Here is a 26,091-nt window from a genome sequence, read left to right as displayed (position 1 = left end):
TGTCAGAGACAGCGGATGTCTCCGGGTGCTGGGGGATGCCTGAAGGGAGGGAGGTTGCCAAGCTCACAGCTGCCTAAGGCAGGAGGGGCTGCAGAGGCTGGATGAATTCCACAGTCCAACGACGTGAGGTTCTTTACATTTTTCCAAAAGCCATTTGGAAAGGAACCCTTCTTGAGCTTCCTGTTTGATGCCTCTCATTAATGATTAACAATTCAGGCCCTGGAGTGGCAGAAAACCCCGGAGAGTCACCGGCACCAGGTAAGAGACGCCTGCTCAGAGGAAAGGCAGGAAGCCCTACCTCAGGCACTAAGCTGGTAAGTCACTTACCTCCACTGTGCAGCCAAAGGGCTGCCTGGTCCTTCCTGAGTGACAGCTGACGGTTTCTGTACCTCTCTCGTCAAACCTCAATGTTCTCCTGTTGACAAAATAAAAAGTGTGTGACAGAAGGTAAAAATCTTCATCCACAAAGATAACTGGGGTAGAGTGAAGAAGATGGAAAATGGGGAGAGGGGAAAAGAGATGGGACGGGAGAAGGGGAGGGATAAGGAAGTAGAAAAGGGGAGGGAGAGAAGGGGAAGGGGAAGGAAGAGGGGCAGGATGAAGAGGAGAAGTGGGGGAGGAGATGGGAGGGGGAGGGAGAGGGTCCAAGAGGAAAGGGAGGAGCATAGAGAGACAGAAGGGAATGGAGAGGGAGGAGGAGAAAGAGGGGGAGAGAAGACGCTTGGAAACTAAGATTTTGTGCCAGATCACCAGGAACTTTGACGCTAGCTCCTGGAGACAAATCTAAGAAACAGCTAACTATGAAGAGTGTTTTCAAAACTTTTCTACAGTCACGTAAAATCATGCATGTGTGCAGAAATGAAATCATGTATGTGTGCAGGAGTGAACTGTCTACAGAAGTAAGGAAGGTCAACCATGCCCACCAGAACTTTTTTTAATTTAAAAAATAACTAAAGAGAGAGAGAAAATGGTAGGAGGTAGAAAAAATGGCTAGCGAACGAACATTAGTTCTTCTGTTCATGAACTGGGTGAACTAGGAGAGTCAGTGAGTTCTTAGAGGTCACTTACCCTGTCAGGGTCCTGAGTCCACAGCAGCTGCTGGCTGCAATCACTTTTGCTAGCCTGACAGATGCTGGAGACATGGAAGAGGGCTCTAGCATTTATGAAAATCATTCTAGATAAAACAGCATTAGCCTGTTACATTATCAATGTAAAAAGCATACAGCTCTTACCTTATAAGGAATACAAGATTATGGTAGAGCCGTACTTGAGTGACCATGGTCTGGGAACACAAATTTAGATTGCCCCCAAATTATGTATCAACATGGAAGCCATTTCATGAATTCTATAGTTTTACAGAACAAAGAAAGTCATAAATCAAGGCAAATTTAAAATACATTGGAGGGTACACTAGAGAGGTAGGTATAGGGAGATGGAGGAAGTTTTTCTGTAGGCCTCAGATGCTACCTGATAATATTCAGAGACTTCGAGTTGGTGGAAGCTAGTAAGTAGTCTATTAAGTCAATAGGTTTCAAAAGGTTTTTATTTATTGGCCATAGGATGTTAGTTATAACAGAGGTGGGCAAGGAATGGCTGCTGAAGTGGCTAAATCTATCCCAAGCTAAAACAATTAGCCTCTGGATCCATACATAACATTCCAACCTCTCCATGTCATTGCAGTTCTTTTTTTTTTTTTTTTAAGAAATTTATTTATTTACTGTACATCCAGGCAGCAGTTTTCTCTCCCTCCTCTCCTCTCAGTCCCTCCCCCAACCCCCCTCTGCCCCCATCCCCCAATCTGTTTCCCCCTCCTCTGTTTCTGTTTAGGAAAGGGCAGGTCTCCCATGGATATCAACAAAACATGGCATATCGAGTTAAGACTAAGCACCTCCCCGTGTATTAAAGGCTGCACAAGGCGACCCAGTATGAGGAGTAGGGTCCCCAAAGCCTGTAAAAGAGTCAGAGACAAGCCCTGTTTCCACTATTAGGAGTCCCACAAGAGAACCAAGCTACATAACTGTAACATATATGCAGAGTGCCTAGGTCAGTCTAATGCAGGCTCCCTCGTTGTCAGTTCAGTCTCCGTGAGCCCCTATGAGCCCAGGTTAGTTGGTTCTGTGAGTTTTCCTGTGGTGTCCTTGACCCCTCTGGCTCCCACAATCCTTTCTCCTCCTCTTCTGCAGGATTCCCTGATCTCCGCCTAATGTTTGGCTGTGGGTCTGCATCTGTTTCCGTCAGTTGCTGGATGATGCATCTCTGATCTGTAAAGGATAACTATGCTACAATCCACAGACTCAGAGAAACTAGGTAACAAGGAGGGTTTGTTGGGGGGGGGGGAATGTATGGATCTCCCTGGGAAGGGAAATAGAAGAGATTTTGTGAGTGGACTGAGGGTGGGTGGGAACATGAGTGATCAGGTTGGGGAGGGTCATAGGGGAAGAACACTGAAAGAGACTACTGGAAAGAGGGGGCATTTAGGGGTCACGTAAAAATCTCCACAAGGGAATCTACAAGGATGACCACAGCTCAGACTCCTAACAACAGCCTATGTAACCCGAACTGGCCGTCTCCTGCGGCCAGACTGGTTCCTAACCCAGTTACCATTGCAGTTCTAATCAGTCAGTCAGTTTTCGTAGACACGGGTTCTTTCCAGGAATTCTCATTGACAACATGAAGATGTATACCCTGCCCCCCAGATTACATTGGTCTTTTTTTTTGTAGACAGCTATGCTTCAGCAATGTGGCTACCACAGTGTCCTGAAGGGGAGCAGCCTCTGACAGTCAAGTTCATTGTCTTAGATTCCCATCCAGATTAATTAGGGGGCACAACTACAGCACAAGCAGGGGTAGGGTTGGTCTTGTGAAAGAATACTGGATTAAGGAAACCACTGAGATGGTATGAACTTTAAATAAGTGAAAATGTCTGAGAGGGGACTGCAGAGGGGGCTCAGTAGTAGTGATTGCTGTGTAAGGATGAAGACCTTAGATTTTCCAGTACCCATGTAAAAAGCTGGGTGCTGTGGCATGTGTCTGTAATCTCAGCTCTAGGGAGGCATATGCATCGCTGGAGCTCCCTGCCCAGACAGTCTACCTGCATCCTTGAACTCCAAGTTCAATAAAAGATCTGGTCACAAAAAAATAAGGTAGAACATGACCAAGGAAGACATTGCCTTCACATGCATGAGTGCTCATATCCATCTTCCTGTAAATATGCACAGCTACATGCACATACACGCAAAAAAAAAAAAAAAAAAAAAAAAAAAAAAAAAGTCTGGGGTACAGTGAAGAGGTAGAAGCTTCCATAACATACATAAGGCCCTGGTCTTGACCCACAACATCAGCAAAAAGAAAATGAACAAAATGGCTTAGGGATAGAGGAAGCAATGAAGAGGGAACTGTCACAGTGGGTAGGGGCATGAGAAGATGGTTAGTGGCGTAAGGGCAGCGGGAAGAGGCATTCACAGAGTCCTAAAACTGAAATCAAGTCTCCAAGCCGCATGCACAGAGACTGACATCACAAAAGATCACAGCACTGGGTGTAGCTATTACTCAGTGGAGAACACTGCTCCTCATGAAAACAGGGTAGACCCTGTTCGGCCAGAGACAATGACGCTAGGTGCGGTGATACACCTTACTAAAATTAAGTGGTGTTTTTGAGTGGAGAAACAAAGCACTTTCTCTAGAAACCAAAGGCTCGTTTGTAAACATTTTACCACATTAGTGTGTGTGTGTGTGTGTGTGTGTGTGTGTGTGTGTGTGTGTTATGCTTGTGCCCCGAATGTATGTGGAGCTCATGTTACAAGTTGGGGGAGCTATCTTCCTCATTAGCCCCTGTGGGTCCTGTGGATCAAACTCAGGTCATCAGTCTTGGTGGCAAACACCTATACCCACTGAACTGTCTTGCCAGCCCACCAAAAGTTGAATTTTGCCAGGTGGTGGTAGGGCATGCCTTTAGTCCCAGCACTCTGTGAGTTCGAGGCCAGTCTGGCCTATAGAGCGAGTTCCAGAACAGGCTCCAAAACTACACAGAGAAACCCTATCTTGAAAAAACAAAACAAAACAACAAAAAAAAAAGTTGAATTTTAAAATTCCATGGAACATTATGGAATTAGAATGTCCAATGTTGAAAAACTTAAGGAAGATACATTGATAGCAAATAATGCCATGAAAAGATGCCCAGCTTCGCTAGAGAAGTGTAACTAAAACCAAGATAAAGCAAATTACCTGCCTTCTAGAACGCCTCAGATTTCAAAGGCTGACCATACAAATTGATTATGTGGATGCCTCAAACACTGTTGGTGATGTGAAATAGCACAATTGTACTGAAAAGCAGTTTGCTATCTTCCTATGAAGATAGATATGTACATGTTATATAACACAGACTTCAAGTCCTAGGTATTTATCTAAAAGAAGTAAAAAGGACATGGCTATACAGAGACCTGGCCATGGGTGTTCATAGGGGCCCCATTGTAATTCTCAAAATCTATAAACAGTACAGTTGTTCATCAAAGAATGAGTGATTACATATATTTTAATATAACTCTTCAGTGACAACAAAGAGCCAAGCCATCAATACATACAATACGCATAAACTTCAGAATAATTATACCTAGTGAAAGAACAAGAAAGAGTGTCCTGCATTGTTGTTTCCATCGCATATCTAGGGGTATCAATTACTACTTGTCATCAAAAGCAGATCACCAATAGCAGGAAAGGGAGAGCAGGGCAATAGCAGGGCTGCTCAGTGATGCTACAAGAAGGTTTTGGAACAATATACCAATAAATCAGTTTACTAGTGGCATGAATGAAATGTCTTTCTTGACCTAATCCTTAAGTAAAATTGAGCACTGAACACAGCACACATCTTGCAGTTCCACACAGTGTACTACATAGCAATTTCCTTTGGCATAGAGACCCCAATATTATACCACAACAATGACCTTTCTCATGTGAAAAAAAAAATGAAGTCTGTTGGTTATTCAATAAACTCTACAGACATAACATCAACTCATGGACAGTATCAACACAGGATTTGAATTATATCACCTGTTCATGTAGACTTGCTCCTTAGTTATCCTTGACACTCATGGTGGGTCATATGGGGTATCAGCATGGGAATCTTCCAGGGCAGTAAAATAGAAGAAGCCCGTGGATTTGATACAAGTAGAAGATGCCAGAGGAGCACAGCCCTGAGGTGACCGGGATCTGCGTCTGCTCTAATCACATATTCTAATACACTCTCTTCCTAGTACTCTGCTTGGGACAAGCCATGTGTGTCAAAGCAACCACAACTCTTTCAGGACTTTGTCGTTAGTAGCAGACAGAGAAATGGGCATTCAGATTTGCTCCTATGGCACTCTGCTAAAGCAGGTAGACTGTGAATCTGTATTTGAACTGAGGTGAGCCTGGCTCCCAAGCCAGAGTTCTTCAGGCATTCTGCAGTGAGTCTGCTAAATCCTATGATAAGCCGTTCCAGGCCTTAGTTGCACGATGCCTAGTGTGTTGAAGCAGGAGATAGTGACCAGCTCCACCGAACTCCGTGCCCCAGTTAGATGGAATGGGCCCGGTTTTGACTGCTTGGTCCCCATCTTCAAATGTCCCAAAGGCATCTCCTTTTAATTAACATCTATGGGTTACATATTGCCTGGATACTGTTAGGCCACAGACCCTCTACTCTCTCTCTCTTCTTCTCCCTCTTCCCCTCAGAAATCAGCTCACACATCTCTGTAGCTCTCTGAGAGTTGATAATAAAATTTGCTGTGACTTTCAGTCTCTCTCTCATTTATAGCCGTGAAACCCGGCCCCCTCACTCCTCACCACCCCCTCTCCCCACATACCCCTCCAACCCATCCCTAAACTAATAACCTTGAATTATATTAATCTTTTCAGTGCCTTCCTGGCTTCTAGTACATAAGCCAGGACAAACTAGATCTTGTGGAGTGGAACTTGCTCACCAACCTGAAAACCTATAGAAGTCAGAAACCCCCTTTATTGTCTGGAATTGAAGCCCCATTTCAAGTCCCACCCCCATTGTTTCTCGTATCAGGGTCCCATTAGTGTGGCCCATGAAGCTCTCTCTCTCTTCATAAATTTCAACTGAAGGGTAACATCATATCAGTTCTTTTCTATGATCCTGCTTTCTTTTATTTTCTTCCTTTTTTTTTTTTTTTTTCTGACAAAAACTAGTCATCCAGAAAGAAAAAAGCACCATGGCCACAGAGGTAGAATTGAAACCTGTAAGTGAACAGAGTGAGTGCGTCCTAGGCATGCAGGTGGACAAGAAGACCCGTCCCCAGAAAGGTAAGCTGTGCATAGCTGCTTGCCCACTAACTTCAAGGTGCATTCTCTTCTGTAATGTAGTCACGTGTAATAGTGAACTCATCACCTTTAAGTTTTTGATTCGTTTTGAAACACAGTAACATTAATGCACATCTCACAGTTATGTAAAAGAAGGAAATACTCTTCTAAAAATAGTTTTTCAGTTACTTTCTCATCTTTATCCATGAGTTTACTCTTCATAATTGCTAACAAAGCTGTCAGCACATAGCTCCACGTCCCATTCCTTTAATATCTGCATGGAATACTGCAAACATAATCACATTACTTGATTAAAGTAACAAATTATATAAATATCCAAAATCAAGAACTGTAACATTTTCGTAAGCTTAATTCACCCACTATAATTTTACTGCATTTGTTCTATATGATTTTTATGTAACTCCATTCTGTATTTTAACTTGCTAACATACTTTTAAGTATTGCTTTATGAGAATAACAAAGCCTTATTCTTTTCAACTTTTTTAATTCTTTAAATAGCACACCATGGAATGGGTCTCATTATGGCATCTTCATCCACGTGATACTATATTTTGTTCTTCTTCTTCTTCTCTAGCCTCCCCTGTGTTCCCTGTCCACCTCTGGCTCTGTCCCTTCCTTCCCTCAGATGGAGAACAGATGATGTGAAAGCAGACAACTGTCTGGAGGAAGGAAGGGAGCAGAATGCATGCCTGATGATTCTAACAGGTCCACCTTCCACATTTATTTACCTGAGAAGCCCTCCTGTGGCTGACATTTAATTGTGCCTTTTGGGTTTGATGCTTTGCTATAATCTACATGTGAAATGTATATGTGACTTGGCTATTATATGCATTTGGATTATACATACGAACTATTAAGTTGTATGTCTTATGGTAAAATAACACAGCACTTGGATAATCACATTTGGATTATTTCCTTAGCTTTTGAGATGAAAATGATAATTTTGAGACAAAATTCATGATTATTTTTCTTCCAGTGAAACAGAGGCTTTGGTTTTCAGTCTCAATACAGATGAAAATATGTGGAGGATTGTGAGAAAAAGAGGAAGTTTTGCCAGGCGGTGGTGGCGCACGTCTTTAATCCCAGCACTCGGGAGGCAGAGGCAGGTGGATCTCTGTGAGTTCGAGGCCAGCCTGGTCTACAGAGTGAGATCCAGGAAAGGTGCAAAGCTACACAGAGAAACGCTGCCTTGGGAAAAAAAAAAAAAAAAAAAAAGAGGAAGTTACTTGTCTTGCGGCATGATTGTAACCCTCAAATGGGTCCACCAAATTAAGACGGGCAGCAGGGAGCCATTGCGGATGGAGACTAAGGCAAACATCCAGACATAGGACACAGTCATGTAGAACAGCCCCAAACCAAAAGAGAGAAGAGGCATGAATGGCTAGAGTCTTGTGTATCTTAAGTGAAAAGACAGCAGTCTGTTCCAGGTAGACTGGATAAGCGGATTTAAAAAAAATAAAGAAAACTACAGATAGGCTATATATCTCAATGGCAGGGTACTTGTCCAGTGTATACAAGGTCCTGGGTTTGAACCAGCATCACCCTCCAAAAATAATATTAAGTAAAACAAGAAAACTGCAATATTTGGGAAAATGGAATTACTTCAAGCTGATAAGCCTTTGGAAAATGTTGGGGGTTGTCAGAGCTCAAGGATTTACTTTTTATTTGTTAATCAGCTTAAATTTGATTTGCTCATCAGTTGATCAATTGATTTTTAATAAACAAAACCAGAAAAATGGTGCTGGACATGGCAGTGAGTACCTGGTATCCAAGCCCTGCAGAGGCAGAGGCAGGAAGACCATGAGCTTGAGATTCACCTGGCCTATCCAGCAAGACCTCTTCACAATAAACAAAACCAAACAAGACAAAATGAAGAATGCTTAAACAGAGCTTCAGTGTCAAGAAATGTAGTGTTGCCATACTGGTCCCCTGGTTTTTTCTTTTATTTAAGTGTGGAATGACTCCAACATTATTTTTTTCTACAACATGGTAATTTAGTGCTCTTTCATTCCCTGCCACATCCTTCACACACACACACACACACACACACACACACACACACACACACACACATACACACACACACACACACACACACACACATACACACACACACATACACACACACACACACACACATACACACACACACACACATACACACACACACACACACACACACACACATACACACACACACACACACACACACACACACATCATTCTTGGGGTATACTGATATCATTCCATAGATTTTTCTGCCGTTTTATATTGTTCTCAGTCGAATTTCGGTGCCTTAAAATGCAAATGTTAGTCAATGCTTACCACCCTGCTTGGTTGTAGTTTTATATCTGCTACGACAATAAAATACTCTGATCAAAAGCAACTTAGGAGAGGGAAGGTTTATTTTAGCTTGCAGGTTATAGTCCACCATTGAGGACATCAAGTCAGGAACTCAAAGGCAAGTCTGCCTGCTCTTCTACCCAGTACTATCTCTAGTGAAGGAACTCATTCAGTCAAGAAGTACAGCAGGAACCATGGAAAAATGTTGCTTGCTGACTCACTCGGGCTCATGCTTAACTAGCTTTCCTGCACAGTCCGGGAGCACCTGCCCAGGGAATGGCGCCACCCATAGTGAGCTGGACCCTCCTACATCAATTGATAATCAAGACATGCCCAATGGCCAATCTGATCTAGGCAATTCCTCAACTGAGACTCCCTTCTCAGGTGACTCCAGGCTGTATCAAGTTGACAGTTAAAGCTAACTAAGGACAGCCTTTGGAAAAAAAATTATTGGTAGTCAAATAGTACATTCAAGTAATCTATATTGATGTCACCCCGTGATCCCTGCAGACATATTGTCTTAAAGTCAATAGCCTGAAACACATGCATTTACTATCTCACTAGCCTATGGAAAGAGTTGTGGGGCAGAGCTCTAGGCAGCTTGGCTTAACTTTTTTTCTGGGTCTCACCCTGTCTCACTCCTTCACAAGCCCCTCCAGTGCTTCCCACCCCACTCAAAATAAAAGTCACAGCACCTCCAACAGTCCCATGAGACCTTTAAGACTGGATTCTGCTCTGGCCCTCTCTCCTCTGTCCTACTCACCTGGTGCTGGCTCTTTGAACACTCACTGCAGGGTGTGGAGCATGCCTTCCCCTCAGATGCCTGCATGACCAACTCTCAGGTGCTCTCCGGGGACTCTGCCTCCTCCTGCTTTATTTTCTGCACAGCACTGGCACCCTCTTAGACAGCCGTACTGCCTTGCCTTGTATGTTGTTCTTGTCTCTGGAATGTGGGGTTCACTAGCTGTGTGCTGCTACACACGGGGAGTGATCAATGGGTGTGTGTTCCATAAGAACTGAAGATACAAACTAGACTGAAGAGCGTGGCTTAGGAGGGTGCTCTGTCAAGCTCCTATCCAGTTCCCTAAAGTGAACCAACTCTCTTGTCCTGCCACAGAATGAGCTGGGCAGACATAAGCTTCCCCAAGAGACAGACAACTGGTCTGCTAAAGTACCCATGCAGGACACCCCCTGGGAAGATGCTGAGCTCTGCATGCTCAGCTGATTTACCACAGTGGTTACCTAAGCTCTACTTCTCCTGGGAAAGAAACAAAGTAGAGAGTGCTCCCTCCGGAGTGCCCTTTGTTGAAGGCTGGCTATAAAGGCTGCCTGGGGGCTAGTGAATACAGATGCCTGCAGTCTAAAGTGCACTGCCAGGGCTCCTACACAGTGCCAAGCTGCAGAGCTTTCTCAGAAGCAACGGAAAGCCGCCTTAAGAGCCTGGGAAGCAATCCATTCTCTAGCCAGCATTCCTCAGAGGTCCGTTTCTGAACGTTCTCACATGCGCGGAACCTGTGTTTTCAGTACTTGGGACAAGGCAACCAGGCTCAGGGAGAGGGGGAGGGGCGCCTCGGAGCCACACACACCGGGTGTCAACACTGCGCTCACCTCTTTTATAGCTTTACTACAGGTTTTCAGCATTTGAGGGTGTCAATTTCTCTAATGAGGAAACCTCTCTAGGACTTAAATCTTACACTTGATTCATTTTTTTCTAATGTTACATTTTAAGTGAAAGTTTATCCTCAGCATCTTCAAACTTTAAATTTTATTTGTATATGTTAGGCATGATATATTACATACATTATATGTTTGATATGTAAGATAAGCATAATATATGGTATTTCACTAGTTAGACATGCTATACATGTACATATGCATGTAATTTACATATAATTTATTACGAATTGTGATTATATATATTTAACTTTTAATGTAAGTTTTATATTTACTTACTGTGAATCGTTTCATCGGCTCTAAAACTGAATTACTTAGGAATGGGAGAGACAAAATTATAGGAAGGACAGAAAGCCCGGAAGGAAGCCAGGCTCTGCAAATCTGTAGCATAAAATGTTCCTTGACTCAATTCACCTATCAGCTGCTTTTGAATCTCCCTTTCCTGACTCCAGGAAAATAGAATGGTCATTTAAGTCACCAGATGATCAGTAGTGACTTTCAGACAAGGCCATATTTAGCTGGACTCAAACAGCAGCCAATGATGATCAAACTCCTAATCCTCCTGCCTCCACCTCCCAAGTGCTGGGATTACAGGCTTACACCACCAAGCCATGCTTTCTATTGTACCTTGTGAAAAATTAACGCTAGCTCAGGAAAGCCAGCCATGATGTCGTGTCCTCCTTCCAGTCCCGAGTCTGTGTTCCATGCGCTACGGAATGGCCTTCCTCGCACATTTAAGCAACTTCACATTCATAGCACAGAATTCCATCATAAGCATCACTATGGTAGCCATGGTCAACAGCACAGACTACCAACCTCACCTCAACAGCTCCACAGAAGGGCTCGCCACCGATTTAAATGGTGACCAACATGCAGCCTCGAAGCAGCTTTCTGTAAAGGTAGGCAATGCAGAATTTAAGTTTGTGCTCCCATTTGTGTGTGTGTGTGTGTGTGTGTGTGTGTGTGTGTTGCACACATGAGTGTGCATGTATGTGAAAGTCAAAGGTCAAATTTGGGTGTCATACCTCAGGAGCCACCCACCTTTTCTCATGAGGCAGGATGTCTTGTGTCTCTCGTGCCTCGGCCTCTTAAGTAACCGGTATTACAGACCTATGCAGCCAGGTCCACCTGTGTTCAAAAATCTTAATTGAGAAAATTCAAATCTAATGAGGCTTCTTAGACCAGGTAAGTGCCTTCTGGTATGTGGCTCACAAGAGCGTTTTGTGCTTTCCAAAGGCCCCTGTGTATAACTGGAGTCCTCAAACCCAAGGATTCATCTTCAGCTCTGTCCAGTACGGCATGATGCTGATGCAGGGTCCTGGTGGATTCTTGGCTGGGAGATTAGGAACTAAGAAAGTAGTCGGAGTTGCTCTGCTCGGGTCCTCACTGCTCACTCTCTTCATCCCGTTGGCTGCCAATCTCGGACTGGCGGTTCTCCTGGCAACGCGAGCAATCCAGGGCTTAACCCAGGTACCAAGAGTTTTGAGTATTTCCTTTCCATTTTTTTTTTTTTTAAATGTAGACCAGGCTGGCCTCAAACCCAGAGAACTCCACCACCTGCCTCCACCTCCTGAGTGTTGGGCTTAAAAATGTATGTCACCACGCTCCGTCCCAGATACTGAATATTTTCAAACTCTGAGCTGGGTATGACTTTCCAGATGACGTCATATCCATATCTCTGGCCATTTTGATTTCAGGGCGCTGGATACGGGGGTCAGTTTGCACTCTGGCAGAGATGGGCTCCTCCGAACGAACGCAGCCGACTCTGCAGCATTGCCCTGTCAGGTAAAGGTGTACAGATGGGAGGCTGGCAACCCCGCGCTTCCCACCCGGCTCCTGAACAGTTTTTCTGTCGAACAGTTCTTTATCTTCTACTTGATGTTAATGAAGTGTTCATACAAATTAAGAAAACCAACTCTTTGTTTGTGCCATGACTTATTTTGCCCGTGTTGTGATTTGTGGCATAACTTTGCTTATGATACGATTTCTGACATTTAAAAATATTTTTTATGTCTTCAAATTGATCACTTTTATTTTGTGGAATTTAATTTCAACTCACTGGCAGAAAGGTTGTAAAAGTAATTACCAATTTTTTTTTTACAAATTTGTATAGCTTAATTTTTATATATTAATTCCTGGCCATCATAGGAAGTTTATATTTGCATTCAGAGTGACATATTAATGATTTTCGTAATTGCACTAAATTATCCTGAGAACATCTTTATTTTAAAAAGTTTTTATTACATTTATTTACTTAATATACATGCATGTCACAGCACATATTGGAAATCAAAGAACAGCTACCAGGAGCCAATTTTTTTCCCTTTTACCATGTGGGTTCTGGGAATCAAGCTCATGCCACAATCAAGCTTCAGCAAGCACCTTGACTCGCTGAACCATCTTAACTGCTCCTGAGAACTCTTCTGAAAATGGCCTGTCGGTGAAATGTACCCATTCCAGAGGCAGACGCCTACTTAGCATAAAGTAGGGAAAGTGGAGAACAGCTGGTCCAAATGAACAACAGGCACTGTCAAGGCTAGCACTGGGTAAGGAAAGGGGAGGATGCAGGTAATGGATGTGCTCAAAGATAGTCAAGAGCTCTTCAAGTCCCAAATCACCACATATTTTAAAGGGAGCCTCTAAAACTCCTTCAGAAACCCAGTGTAGCTAGAGTTTTCCTGCCTGGCCCACAGTCAGGGCAAATCTCTCTCAGGCTGGAGAATTTCTCTCCAGCTCCCGCCACCAAGTCCCGCCAGTCCCAGAGCCCACTTATAAAATAAACACACAAACTCTTACATTATTTAAACTGCTTGGCCATTAGCTCAGGCCTATCATTGTCTAGCTCTCACTCTTATATTTAGCCCATTTCTATTAATCTTTACTTTGCCACATGGCTCATGGCTTACTGGTACCTTACATCTTCCTTGTCCTGATGGCGGCTGGCAGTGTCTCTCCCTCAGCCTTCCACTTCCCAGAATTCTTTTCCTTGTCCCGCCTATACTTCCTGCCTAGCCAATGGCCAATCAGTGATTTATTTATTGACCAATCAGCAACACACTTGACATACAGACCATCCCACAGCACTTCCCCTTTTCTTTTCTTAAAAAGGAAGGTTTTAACTTTAACATAGTAAAATTACATATAACAAAACAATTATCAAGCAAGAATTACAGTTACAATATTAAAGAAGAGATCCTATCTATCTTATATTTGTAAGTTTAAGGTTTTATATCTAACTTATCTTTTATTATAACTAAGGAAAATTGTAAGTATCTAGTCTTTAACCACATCAAAGACCTCAGAAGGATATACTACTACCTGAGAAATGGAGAAGGATATAAGCAACTTTTAGGAGTCTTGTAGGGTAGACAGAGACAGCTGGCAGCCTGGACAGTCATTCAAAGTTCTCTTGTAAAGTTGGGGCATCTGTCTTCAGCCCACAGGCCTAGAGTCTCTTATTCACTTTTCTCTGTAGAATGTCTGGCAGTTTTCTCTGCAAAGCAGGAACCTGAAGGACCATTTTGTCAAGCAAAGTTCAGTGGTCACCTTTGTATGGGTCCTGCATGTCCAGTTGATCAGGCAGTCCAGGCAAGAACAGTTTCTTGCCCAAATGGCTATTTTTGTCAAGGCGAAGATAAACTCCGTATGGAGTGTCTTCGATGCCCATCCTCCTCTCTGAAGTAAATCGGTGCTGTCAGGAGCAGACATGTCTCACTGTCCAGAAAGTCTAAATTTTTAAAACATTTTAAATGCCATATTCTGTAGGTCTTTGAAGTGTTTGAAGACTACCTATCTGAAATATAACTATGTATACCTAGAAGACTTAACTAACATGGCTACAAATATGATTATCAGAGATAACTAATTATTAATCTATTTTTTAATTATCCATTATAATTTTAAATGAGTTACATAAACATAATACCTCAAACAAGAATAGAAATATATATATACAGTATAACAAAATTAAGTTTAAACTTGTATCAATAAACTAAAATCTATAGCGATGTAAAACATTTTAAACAAGTTGTTACTCTTTAAAAGTAGGTTCATTAATCTACCCTTTCATCCTATCATATCTAAACTATCCCCTTTTTTTCTTTAGAAAGAGATTGTATTTATAATCAACCTGCTTTAAATAAAAATATTGGTTTTTCTCTGTCCCACACCAGAGGGCTCTTCTGATTTGGGACACAAGAATCTCTTAACCATTTTTTTTTTTTTGAGCAATATGTCTGGGTTTAGAGGGGGAGTGAGCCAATTCCATCTCTAAAGCCAGCTTGGTATATTTGGGAATTTGGGCTTAGCTTCTCTTACTACTTCCTGCTGGAGGGGGGCGCTGTATCTTATGGGGACACAAAGAAAATTTTAGGATCATGGAGTAGTCCGTGAGGCTGTATCGTCTGAGCCAGTTGCCTTGAAACCATTCTGAATGTTGAATCATCTGGGCCATGGTGTCACTGGAGACCTTTCAGGGGGTCTGGGCTGGTCAAACCTGATGTATCTTAATCTGTAACAAATCCATAGTCTCTGGCTTTCTGTGGAAACAAAAGCAGAGACTCTTTTCCAAAGCAACATATCCTTATATCCAAATTTTGAAGTCAAGGTACCTTTAAAATATACATTTTGGCATAACTCAACAGCTTTTACAATCAAATGTTTTTCTGCAGTTACGAATATCAAAGAGAACATAATCCAGATTCTCTGTGTGGTAGCCATCTTTACGTGGCTTATTTTTTTATATTAGCTTGAGCCTATTCCTTTTAAACTGCAGCCTTCTAAGCCTGAAACCGGCGCAGTGGCTGCTGGCTCCGCCCACTTCAGCTTCCCAACATGGCGGTGGTCCGCTTTCCGCCAGCTCTGGGAGCTGTAACTCTCAGAAATGGGTCTACGCTTTTACCAAAGTAGCGTGTAGTCCAGAAACCTCTTTTTTTTGTTTTGTACTAGCAAAGGCTAAATCCACCACACAGTTTAATGTGCTACTTGCAGAGGCCTCATTCCCACCATACTGCAGGTCGAGAGCGCACGCTAGGAACCCGCCATAGTAGCTCAAACATGCAGGCTGCCGCTAGCTTAAAAGAGACAACTAGGAGCTGTTTTTAGCTCCGTTTTAGAATCTTTTTACTCAGGTTTTAGGTGAAAACTCTTGCCAACACGTTGGGCGCCATATGTAGCTAGAGTTTTCCTGCCTGGCCCACAGTCAGGGCAAATCTCTCTCAGGCTGGAGAATTTCTCTCCAGCTCCCGCCACCAAGTCCCGCCAGTCCCAGAGCCCACTTATAAAATAAACACACAAACTCTTACATTATTTAAACTGCTTGGCCATTAGCTCAGGCCTATCATTGTCTAGCTCTCACTCTTATATTTAGCCCATTTCTATTAATCTTTACTTTGCCACATGGCTCATGGCTTACTGGTACCTTACATCTTCCTTGTCCTGATGGCGGCTGGCAGTGTCTCTCCCTCAGCCTTCCACTTCCCAGAATTCTTTTCCTTGTCCCGCCTATACTTCCTGCCTAGCCAATGGCCAATCAGTGATTTATTTATTGACCAATCAGCAACACACTTGACATACAGACCATCCCACAGCAACCCAGGATGGCAGTATCCAGTGTGGGGCATGGGAGTTTATGTTAGCTGACAGAAAGGGAGCATCCAATTTAGACAAACGAAATTCACCTCAGTTACCCAATTGTGAGATGACCCCAGAACACAAGAGAAACGAGGGAATAAGGAGCATGAGAATGTGGACATTGGCTGTGGGATTCACTAGGACAACAGGGCATGAAATGCGTGAATGAACAGGGATGTGATAACTAATGCAGGCAATCCCAGCCAAGCTTCTTTGTCTTCGGCGTTGAGGAACTGCTTGAGGAACTCCAGGAAGAAATTGTTTTCTGACTTCAGGAAACACAGGAAACATCCTGGCTTCCTCACAGGGAACCTCCGGGCTTCCTGAGGGTGGCACAGAGAGAGCAGATGGAAAAATTCCATCCAAACAGAGCCAGTTGAGCTCCCGGTAAGACTGACATCACTTACAGTAACGCCTGAGATAGAAGACAGGATTGCTCTACCCAGAAAGCTAGAGAAAAACACCCTCTCCAGAAAAGCACCTGTCTAGGGCCCAAAGAGCCTGGCTACTGCCAGCCTCCAGTGCAGAATGTACTGCATATTCGTTGTAGGTGTTTCAAACCTTTGGCATTGTCGTCTACAGAGTTCACACTTGAGAACAAAGTCGAGAAGTTAAAGCGTCGTGAAGTCTCATCCCAAACTTCAGAACCGAGTTGATCTATAGGTTCTTTAGGAACGTGGCCTCGGTGTGCTAATCACCCTCTAGGAAGGCCTCTCATCCAAAGTGTACAGCCAGCACAAACCGGACCTGATGGTATAAAAATATACCATAGTTAGGGCACAGTTAGGTGGGTTGGGAAGGATGGATGGATCTAGAAAGAATTGGGGAGGGGTAGATATGATCAAAATAGATTGCATGATATTCTCAAAGAGCTAATAAAAATGAGGAAAAAACAATCATAGAATAGTTCATAATGTTTAAGTAAGTTTAAGATTTAATGATGGGCTGTATTCATAGCTATCCTGGAGTATAGGTGGTCTGTGCATCATCGGTTGGACATGCTTTCAGGGGCTACGAAAGATACATGGAAGTAGGGAAGTTTGCAACCACTCACAGAACTTTGGAACAGTGCAGGTCAAACAGGGCTCATAGCTCATTCTTAAGGCTAGTAAGTGATGGGAAGAAGAAAATGTCTTATTGGCTTAGCCCAGAGCTCAGGAAACAGACAGGCTCTCAAACTAAATTGGATGCCATCATTGCAGAACTTTCTGAATTAATTTAAAACACAGTGAAAGAGCGAGAAGGAGAGAGAGAGAGACAAGGGAGTGGTATAGTTATCTCATGAGAGATAGGAAGAGAACACATGGAAGGACCATATGTGCTCAGATGCCTAAATATTCCTTCTCTGTCTTTCTACTTCATCAGCCTTCTCGCCAAGGGGGTGGTTATGAAAAACAAAGTTAGAGTTCAAGCAAAACTGTCCGCAGAGGAAAGACATCCTGGACCAAAGACATCTACTAGCTCTATGGAAGAGACACAGGAAAGAGTAGAGGAGGTCAACTAAAGACCCTGATCATTGCTGTGTTTTGTTTCTTGAGTAACTGGGGCAGAATGGGCAGCACCATAGGATGGCTGGCTGCCCCAGGCCTTTGTATGTATTGAATCAGTAGTGCTGTGTTGATATACGGTCCCTTTAAAGGGTGGGGAGCGAACGAATGTAAAGTACTTATCAGTGTCTAAATGCTAAAGAAACTCCTGAGATATCAGTCTTAAGATATGGGACAAGGAAGAGATGGATACATTCAAATGTCACAGACCCCAGCACTCTAGGGATTGGTGGCTCATATGCCTCTTGAATGTTCAGGGCCACAGCCTTTTGGGAGTTTTCCCTTGCAGATGAACAAAGAAACACCAAAATGTACAGCGGGGCCTCCAAAGAGGCCAATATTTGTTTTATTTTCACTCCTTTTTATTTTTTTTTTAAATATTGAAAAATATTTTAACTTTTAAATCTGTTTTTAATTGACTTAAAAATCATAAATGTTGCCGGGCAGTGGTGGTGCACGCCTTTGATCCCAGCACTCGGGAGGCAAAGCCAGGCGGATCTTTGTGAGTTCGAGGCCAGCCTGGTCTACAGAGCGAGTTCCAGGAAAGGTGCAAAGCTACACAGAGAAACCCTGTCTTGAAAAACCCAAAAAAAAAAAATCATAAATGTTAATGGCCTGGTGCCATGAGATATTTGAGTACATGTGAACACTTACTGATGTTCAAATCCAGGCATATCTATCTCCTCTAACATTGATCATTTCTTTGTAGTGAAATTATTCAAAATTTTCCTTTTTAGATTTTTTTTTGAAATGTAGTATACTATCATTATTTACACTCTGCCTGCTACTACGCAACAGAACACCAGAACCTGCACTTTATTTCCAATATGGATCTTATGCTATTGGTATTGCATGTGGTTGGGAAAGAGTCAGGAGTGGAGAGGAAGGTGAAGGTGAAGAAGTGAGAAGACACACACTTAGAAGCCCGGGCTTGAAGTAGATTGGGACAGGGGAAATCAAGAGAACAGAAAGGACTTGACCTTGGCTGGATAGAGGAGTCTGTCCCCCATCATAACCAAGGTAGAAGCAGACATTTAGGAGAAAGACACGGATTGGATGGATCTGGTGGTAGAATAGGCACCCACTTCCAGCTTTCTATACATGCACCATGGAACTTGGTATTCTCTTTTAAATGCTCCTTTCCTGTTATTAAAAGGCCAACCTGGGGCAGTTTATTTAACGGTAGCTGGCTATACTTGATCACAGGCAAGTTTGATTGCTAGTATTTAAATGAGATAGCATAGACAATGTGCTACAATAAACATGAATAAAAGCAAAAGAATATGTAAACAATTATTTGTACATTGCAGTGTAGGTTAAAAAGAAACCTAGGCAAAGGAGTAAATCTAGAGGGTCGTAGATCTGACTCCATAAATGTCTGTACTGCTGACTGTGAAATACAATGATATAAACAAAGTTAAAGATGGAAGAACTGCTGCCAGTATGCCACATAGGGATTGTTCACAATGCACAGAGAGTATGTAACTTGAGACAAAGAGAAACAACTGAAAGAAACAGAAAAAAGACAGTACACAATTGTAGCTGATTTTTCTCCTCTTACTCTTTGAGGATCTGCCATCTGTTCCCAAATAATCAAACAGAGATTTATTCTTATTTGTGAATACACGGCCTTAGCTTGGCTTATTTCTAGCCAACTTTTCTTAACTTAAATTATCCCACCTACCTTTTTCCTCTGGGCTTTTACCTTTCTCTATTCTATATACCTTTCTTTACTTCTTACTCTGTGGCTGGTTGGGTGGCTGGCCCCTGGCATCCTCCTCTCTTTCTCCTTTTTCTGCTCCTTTCTCTTCTCTCTTCTCCTATTTATTCTGTCTGCATGCCAGTCCCACCTGTCCTCTCTCTCCTGCCTAGCTATTGGCCATCCAGCTCTTTATTAGATCAATCAAGTGTTTTAGACAGACAAAGTAACACATCTTTACAGAGTTAAATGAATGCAACATAAAAGAATGTAATACACCTTTGCATCATCAAACAAATATTACACAGCAAAAACAAATGTAACACATTTTGAACTGATATTCCACAACAAACAATAAAGTTGGTAAACAGGAAGATTCAACTTTACTATAAAGAACAAAATTTAAAATGAGGGTGTGTTCATTATTTATATTGGAAGACAAGTGCTTAAAAATTTTCAGGATATTAGATGTTATCAAGGAGATGAGAAAGAAGTATGTTGGCAATTTAAGTTGCTACAGCTTTCCACAAAGAATTTTTGCAGTATTTACCAAAATTTAAAATATACATAGCCTTTGATCTAATAAGTTTACCTCTGATATTCTATTCACAAAAAAATTATGTTTATATTCAGAAATGAGTAATAATGCCTGTTTAGAATTAGAATCTGTTGTGGTATTTGTATATGTTCTAATAAATGAAGCTTGCCTGAATATCAGAGGGCAAAGCCAGCCACTAGTTAGTCATAGAGGCCAGGTAGTGGTGGCTTACACCTTTAATCCCAGAACTTGGGAGGCAGAGGCAGATGGATCTCTATGAGTTCAAGGCCACTCTGGGCTACACAAGATTGATCCAATCTAAAATAGAAACAGAGCCAGCCAGTGGTGACACACACTGTTGATCCCAGCACTTGGGATCTCACGACTTTATTCCCAGCACTAGGGAGATGGAGACAGGAAATAATATGGCTCGGTGGAGAGAGGAATATAAGGCAGGAGGAGACAGGAATTGGGGTCCTTTTCATCTGAGGATTTTGTAAAGGTAAGAACTAGTGGCTGGCTGTTCTGCTTCTCTGATTTTTCAGCACTTTCCCCCTATATTTCACGTTGGGTTTTTATTAATAAGACCAATTAGGGTTCGTGCTACAAGAATCTATAGTGCAATGGAGATATTTGTAAGAACAGTTGCTCAATGAAGATGAATGTTGGGGCTGGAGAGATGGCTCCATAGTTAAGAGCATGTACTGTTCTTACAGAGGACCTAAGTTCTGTTCCCAGCACTCATACCTGTAACTGCAGCTCTAGGGGACCTGACATCCTCTTTTATCTTCCATGAGCATTTCACTCATGTGCACACACACTTCACACACACACACACACACACACACACACACACACACACATAAAAAAATTTAAAGATGACTAAAACCCTTGGGCCATTTACGATCATACTTCTTTTAAAATAATAACTCCACACACATGGAATTTGACAAGTTGACTAAACATAAAAAGTGAGATAGCTTGCAAATATTTGAAAAACTGTGAAATGGGAATATGACTAACATATATTAGAATGCTCTATGAAGTTAGAGAAATTGAAACAGTATCATTAGCATATTTATGAAGAAATAAGCTTCCTGTAAATGCATTTACAAAGAGAATAAATATATGGATCTCTATAAATAGCATATAAGTGCACAGAAAATACGGTGAATGACTGTTTCTTGTACAATAAATTGATGTGATATTTGTCTTCAGAAGGATGAGGGGATAGAATTGGAGGATGTACAGCAACATTGACTCTTCATGTGCTTTACTCAATAATAAGTGTATATAATTGAAAATTAAGACAACCCGAAGGGTGGTATGACAGTCACCTGCAATGGTAATTTTGAGGGGGAAGAATGACTCTCAGGAAGTATATGAATTAAATGAGAAGGCTGAAGGTTTTGCATTTGCACATGCTTCTTCTATAGTTTGGTGGCACTTCTTGGCGTTCACCCGCCAGCCTACATTATTTGCCTGGCAGAAGGCAGGAGTCCCACCACCTTCTTTCTGTCTCTCTACAGGAATGGTGTTGGGAATCTTCGCTGTCCTCCTTGTGGGTGGCGTCATCAGTGAAGCCCTTGGATGGCCCTTTGTCTTCTATATCTTCGGTAAGCAGCTGGCTTTTGAGGTATTCAGTGATGTTCTTCTGAGGTTGTCCATCTGTGTGTACTTTTCTGAAGAAAGAGAGTCAAAATATCAAAATGTTAGGGAAACAAAGTATCTTAATATAAGGAGATAACCTTTGGTAGTCAAGATGTGGAAATCCTCTGGCTTCATATAAAGTACTGCTCTTCTGCCATGAGGCTCAACCATCATGGTTCCACTGTGCCTTGCAGGCAGGAGGGGAAGGCCTGCAGAGCAGTGCTTTCTCAGAGACAGAAAAAAGCAATCCTGGGAGGTAAGTGTAGCTGTGGGTTTGTCTGTGGTTAAACATAGCAAGGGGGCGGGGCCCTGGGCAAGCCTCAAGTTTCCCAAAGAAAAGAACATATCAAACACTGAGAGTAATTCGTGGTAACTTCACGATTGGCCCCCAGACTTTGGTTGAGCTAGAAACCAAGAAAGTACTGCTTTACCTACAGTTTCCACTGGAGTGGCTTTGCATTTTATTTTCAAACTTCTCATCAGCTTATTTTGTTTACACCCCTGTTCCTCTTCCAGTCAGTGAGTGTCTTGAGGCCAGAGATGAGTTATTGTCAGTTCTTGAGACTGTGTAGAGCTCAAGAAACATGAAAACATTACTCAAGAGATAATTGGGTGGATATATTTAATACCAGACAAAGATAACTTCACAACAAGGAGTATTACCAATGCAACAAGAACACACAGGAATCTGAAATGCACATGTACCCAGCAGCAGAGCTCCTGAATGCACCATGCAAAAACTGACAGAACAAGGTTGGGATGTAGGCCAGTTGATAAAGATCTTGCCTAGGATGAAGTCATGAAAAATGAGCAGAAATATTTCACCAAATCCACACAGAGAGGTCATAGATCTACAACCAGACACTTAACCAAGGATCTTTAGTCATGGAGGCATGAAAATCAAAATTATACCTCCATATAACCTATTAAAATGGCTAATAAGTGTTATGCTCTCCCTAAGGTCTGTGACCCCCTTCCCATACACAAATAAACAAGAAATGTATGAGACTGCTTGTTTGAGAACTGGGAGGGGCTCAGAATGAGCTTTGGCAATAGTTTATCCTAGAAAATGTCCCAGCATGAGAACAAGCCCTTGAATATAGCCATAGGGCTCTAGGCAGCCCAGCACAGAGATCTACACATCCATAATTATTGCTGCACTATTCACAGTATCCCAGGCATGGAACCAACCTAGATGTCCAGCAACAGGGAACAGATAAAGGAAATGTGGCACAGAGCCACAGTGAAATTTGATTCAGCCAGAACAAAGAATGAAATTATGTTATTTTCTGGAAAATGGATGGAACTGGAGATCATCATAGTAAGAGAAATAAGTTAGATGCAGAAAACAATCCACTTATTTTTCTCTCATTTGTGGAAACTAAAATTCTTTATAAAGTACATCTCTCTACCTATCTATATGCATACATGCATACATACATACATGGGTCATAATATACATATACATACATACACAACATGCATATATATACATACATACACACATAGATGACTCATAACATACATATACACACATGAAAGCAGGAAGGCAGCTGAGGAAGGAGATTAGTAACTGGAAGGAGGGGGAGGGAGAGGAGTAACTAGGGAGAGGATGGGAAGAAGCTGCTGTGCTCAAAACATGGGATACATTTAAAAGGAAATATCAAAAAGCAACATTATGTGCAATGACTGTTACACCAATTAAAAAAGAAAACTGTGAAATCCATGTAAAGTTCAGGATTTAGTAATAAGGAGTCAAGAAAGTGTTGACAGATGTTCTATGATGTCAACATTGAAGATGCAGGACAAGAGGTGTGTGGCCAACTCTAGGCTGTCTTTGCCACATTTAAACAAGCCTATCGTTATTCCATAATTTAAAGTCCACTTTTTAAAAAGAAGACAAAAATGAGCTCTCTGATGAATACTCCCCTCGCTTGCAGGAGGTATCGGCTGTGTCTATTGCCTTCTCTGGTTCATTCTGGTTTATGATGACCCCGCCTCTCACCGGTGGATAAGTGGTCCAGAAAAGGAATACATCATATCCTCCCTGCACCAACAGGTACTCATAAAAACTCCAGCCTCTGCAGATACCTTGAATCCACATCTGGGTTCCTAAAGGTGGCTGAGACTCTGAGCCTCGTGTTGATCTTACTGCTCAGATCAATGCATTTGTTCTCAGGTCAGCTCAGAAGAGCAGCCGCTTCCCATCAAAGCCATGCTCAGATCTCTGCCACTCTGGTCCATATGTCTTTGCACTATGACTCACCAGTGGCTTGTTAACATCTTTATAATATACACCCCAACCTACATCAGTTCTGTGTTCAAAATTAACATCAGAGACGTGAGTAAATTTCACTCCATTCCTCCCTCGTGTTTGCGTGATTCCTCAGTTCCTCAGCTGGCACAAATCATTCTATCTGCAGGGCACTAACTCTCATTTCCCAAGATAATCTCACCTTTCAAACCAGTAACAGTAACTATGCTGGGGGTATGACTTAAAAGCTGGCCAGGATTCCCAAGAAAGAATGGTTTCTGAGTGTCAGGATAATTATGAGGGAATTACCAACGGGTTTTTTCACTGCCTTAATTATGGTCATTCACTCAGTCTTTTTACCTCAGAATGGGTTCCTGTCTTCTCTTCCTTTTTTCGTTGCCTGGGTCTTTGGTATGCTGGGAGGCCAGCTCGCAGATTTTCTCCTGAGCAAGAATTTTAGGCTCGTAACTGTGAGGAAAATCATCACAATTTTAGGTAAGAACAGGGCATAAGAGTTGAATGACTTTTAAGTATTCAACAGTCAGTGAATGCATCTCACTCTTGGATTTGTCTGTTCCACATTCCCCAGGAACTGTCCCCCCAGTAGCCCTCATTGTGGCTCTGCCCTATGTCCAGTCCAGCTATATCACAACAATTGCATTTCTGACGCTTTCCTGTGGATTGAGTCCTCTGTGTCAGTCCGGAGTCTATATCAATGCTTTAGATATTGCCCCAAGGTAGGACTCTTATGTCTACTCCCAGTTTCACATTTTCGGGGGGGGGGGATGATCTATAGTGTTCTGGGGTCTCAAAGTTTGTAAAACAATAAATCATAAGCACAGACCGTAGATGGGCCTAGGGTGTGTTGGGTGGAGGGGTGTGGACTTGTCATATTGCCTCACATGAATATAAATTGCCCATGTCCTTTTGGATGTAATTACATGGTGGATTCACACATAAAACGGGGCTGAAAGATGTCTGGATTTAGCTTGGGACATTCCTATCACCCACAGGTATGCCAGCCTTCTTTTGGGAACATCAAGAGGATTGGCACATTCATCTGCTGTGCTGGTACCCATTGTTGGTGGCTTTTTCCTCAATCAGGTAGTTTCCATGCCAAGACAGACATTTAAAATACTCTCCCACATGCTTTTGTAAAAGGGATGATAGCTAGAGTATATTCAAAGGTTGGGAACTAGTGTTGAATTTGGGGTGACCATGAAGTAGAGAGCAGAATGAGCCAGAGTTGAGGTCATTCTAGAGTCAAAGAACTAACCACAGCTCCACTCATAATCTCCATTTGAAATGGGGAACAAACAACCCCGTAGGTGACTCAGGATGTTTCCATGCTGGCCTGCCAAGCCTTCGGAGGCCGAATTTTCATTTGTGTAAATAATCACACACAGGGAAGGAGAGGAGAAGCAGTACAGGTAAGTGCGTGCCTGATGCATGCTGGTATCATGACAAGCATTTTTTTCCCCCAGACGGGGTTTTCCTGGCTGTTCTGGAACTGGTCTTGTAAACCACTGTTTGTAAACCATTTCAAACTCACAGAGATCCGCCTGCCTCTGCCTCCTGAGTGCTGAGATTAAAGGCGTGGCATGCACCACCACTGCCTGACTATGACAAGCATTTTATACATCACAATCTTGTTTAGCATTTCATTCTCATATCAGTATGAAAATTAATACCATCACCTTCATCTCCTAAAGCTTAAACTAAAAATCTGGTAAAATGAGTCGTTCTGATCCGAGGAAATAGCTCTGACACCCGGTATCTTTTCAACACGTTGTGACATTGATGGGAGAATCTTAGAACCAGTTTTGGCATAGCATTTGTAGGCAAGGTTGGGCGACAGAGAATGTGTGTGACACTTTGATAATAATGACGACATAGCTCTATAGGTCAATCGTGATGGGTTGCAAATCTCTCTAATGCAGAACATTTTGAGTATATTTTGGATTTCCTTTCTTTAACTATCAAGATACTTCTAGGCAATGATTCTCAACATGGAAAACCCCTGGAGATTGTCTTCTGAATTAGTGATTCAGTTTCATAGAAAAAGAAGTGAGAGAAGTAATATGTACTTTGGGTCTTGTGTTCCCAGGACTCTGAATTCGGGTGGAGGAATTTATTTTTCTTATTGCTTGCCGTTAACCAATTTGGCTTAATCTTCTACCTCGTGTTTGGTAAAGCAGATGTCCAAGAATGGGCTAAAGAGAAGACGCTCACTCGGCTGTGAAGGTAACAGACAATGATATCAGTAGAAGTACAGTCACAGAGGCAGGACCTCAAATTGTTAATTTCCTGTCATTTTTCTTCCTTAGCTGTCCCACCTCCAGTAAAGAAATCATTACACATGCTGGTTCCTATGTGGGAAGACTGCCATCAAAAATGCCATCAGGGTCCCCCATCCCTTTCATTCAGATTTCTTGTG

General features: G+C 42.3%; 1 protein-coding gene and 1 long non-coding RNA gene across 2 annotated transcripts; one reads left to right on the top strand and one right to left on the bottom strand.

Moving 5' to 3' along the window:
* LOC131910438 (uncharacterized) lies at positions 1-11,079 on the bottom strand. The gene is made up of 3 exons (XR_009379130.1): positions 10,963-11,079; positions 328-415; positions 1-219 (listed from the first exon to the last, which is right to left on the bottom strand). It is a non-coding gene; the product is annotated as an uncharacterized LOC131910438 (long non-coding RNA).
* Slc17a3 (solute carrier family 17 member 3) lies at positions 11,006-26,091 on the top strand. The gene is made up of 11 exons (XM_059262367.1): positions 11,006-11,234; positions 11,572-11,805; positions 12,033-12,120; positions 21,280-21,366; positions 23,341-23,459; positions 23,580-23,741; positions 24,020-24,149; positions 24,244-24,391; positions 24,668-24,758; positions 25,762-25,898; positions 25,982-26,091. The coding sequence occupies exons 1-10, from the start codon at positions 11,040-11,042 to the stop codon at positions 25,894-25,896; spliced, it is 1,389 nt and encodes a 462-aa protein (XP_059118350.1). The 5' UTR covers positions 11,006-11,039; the 3' UTR covers positions 25,897-25,898; positions 25,982-26,091.

This window comes from Peromyscus eremicus, chromosome 5, assembly GCF_949786415.1.
Source record: "Peromyscus eremicus chromosome 5, PerEre_H2_v1, whole genome shotgun sequence".
NCBI classification, from domain to species: domain Eukaryota; kingdom Metazoa; phylum Chordata; class Mammalia; order Rodentia; family Cricetidae; genus Peromyscus; species Peromyscus eremicus.
Note: the sequence above shows the minus strand (reverse complement) of the source record. Positions and strands in the feature narration are given on the sequence as shown.

Coding starts and splice junctions, on each gene's coding strand:
- Slc17a3 (XM_059262367.1), top strand. CDS start 11,040: ATGCGCTACGGAATGGCCTTCCTCGCACATTTAAGCAACTTCACATTC. Junction 11,806..12,032: donor CAATCCAGGGCTTAACCCAG/GTACCAAGAGTT, acceptor TTTTGATTTCAG/GGCGCTGGATACGGGGGTCA. Junction 23,742..24,019: donor TCAAAATTAACATCAGAGAC/GTGAGTAAATTT, acceptor TTTTTACCTCAG/AATGGGTTCCTGTCTTCTCT.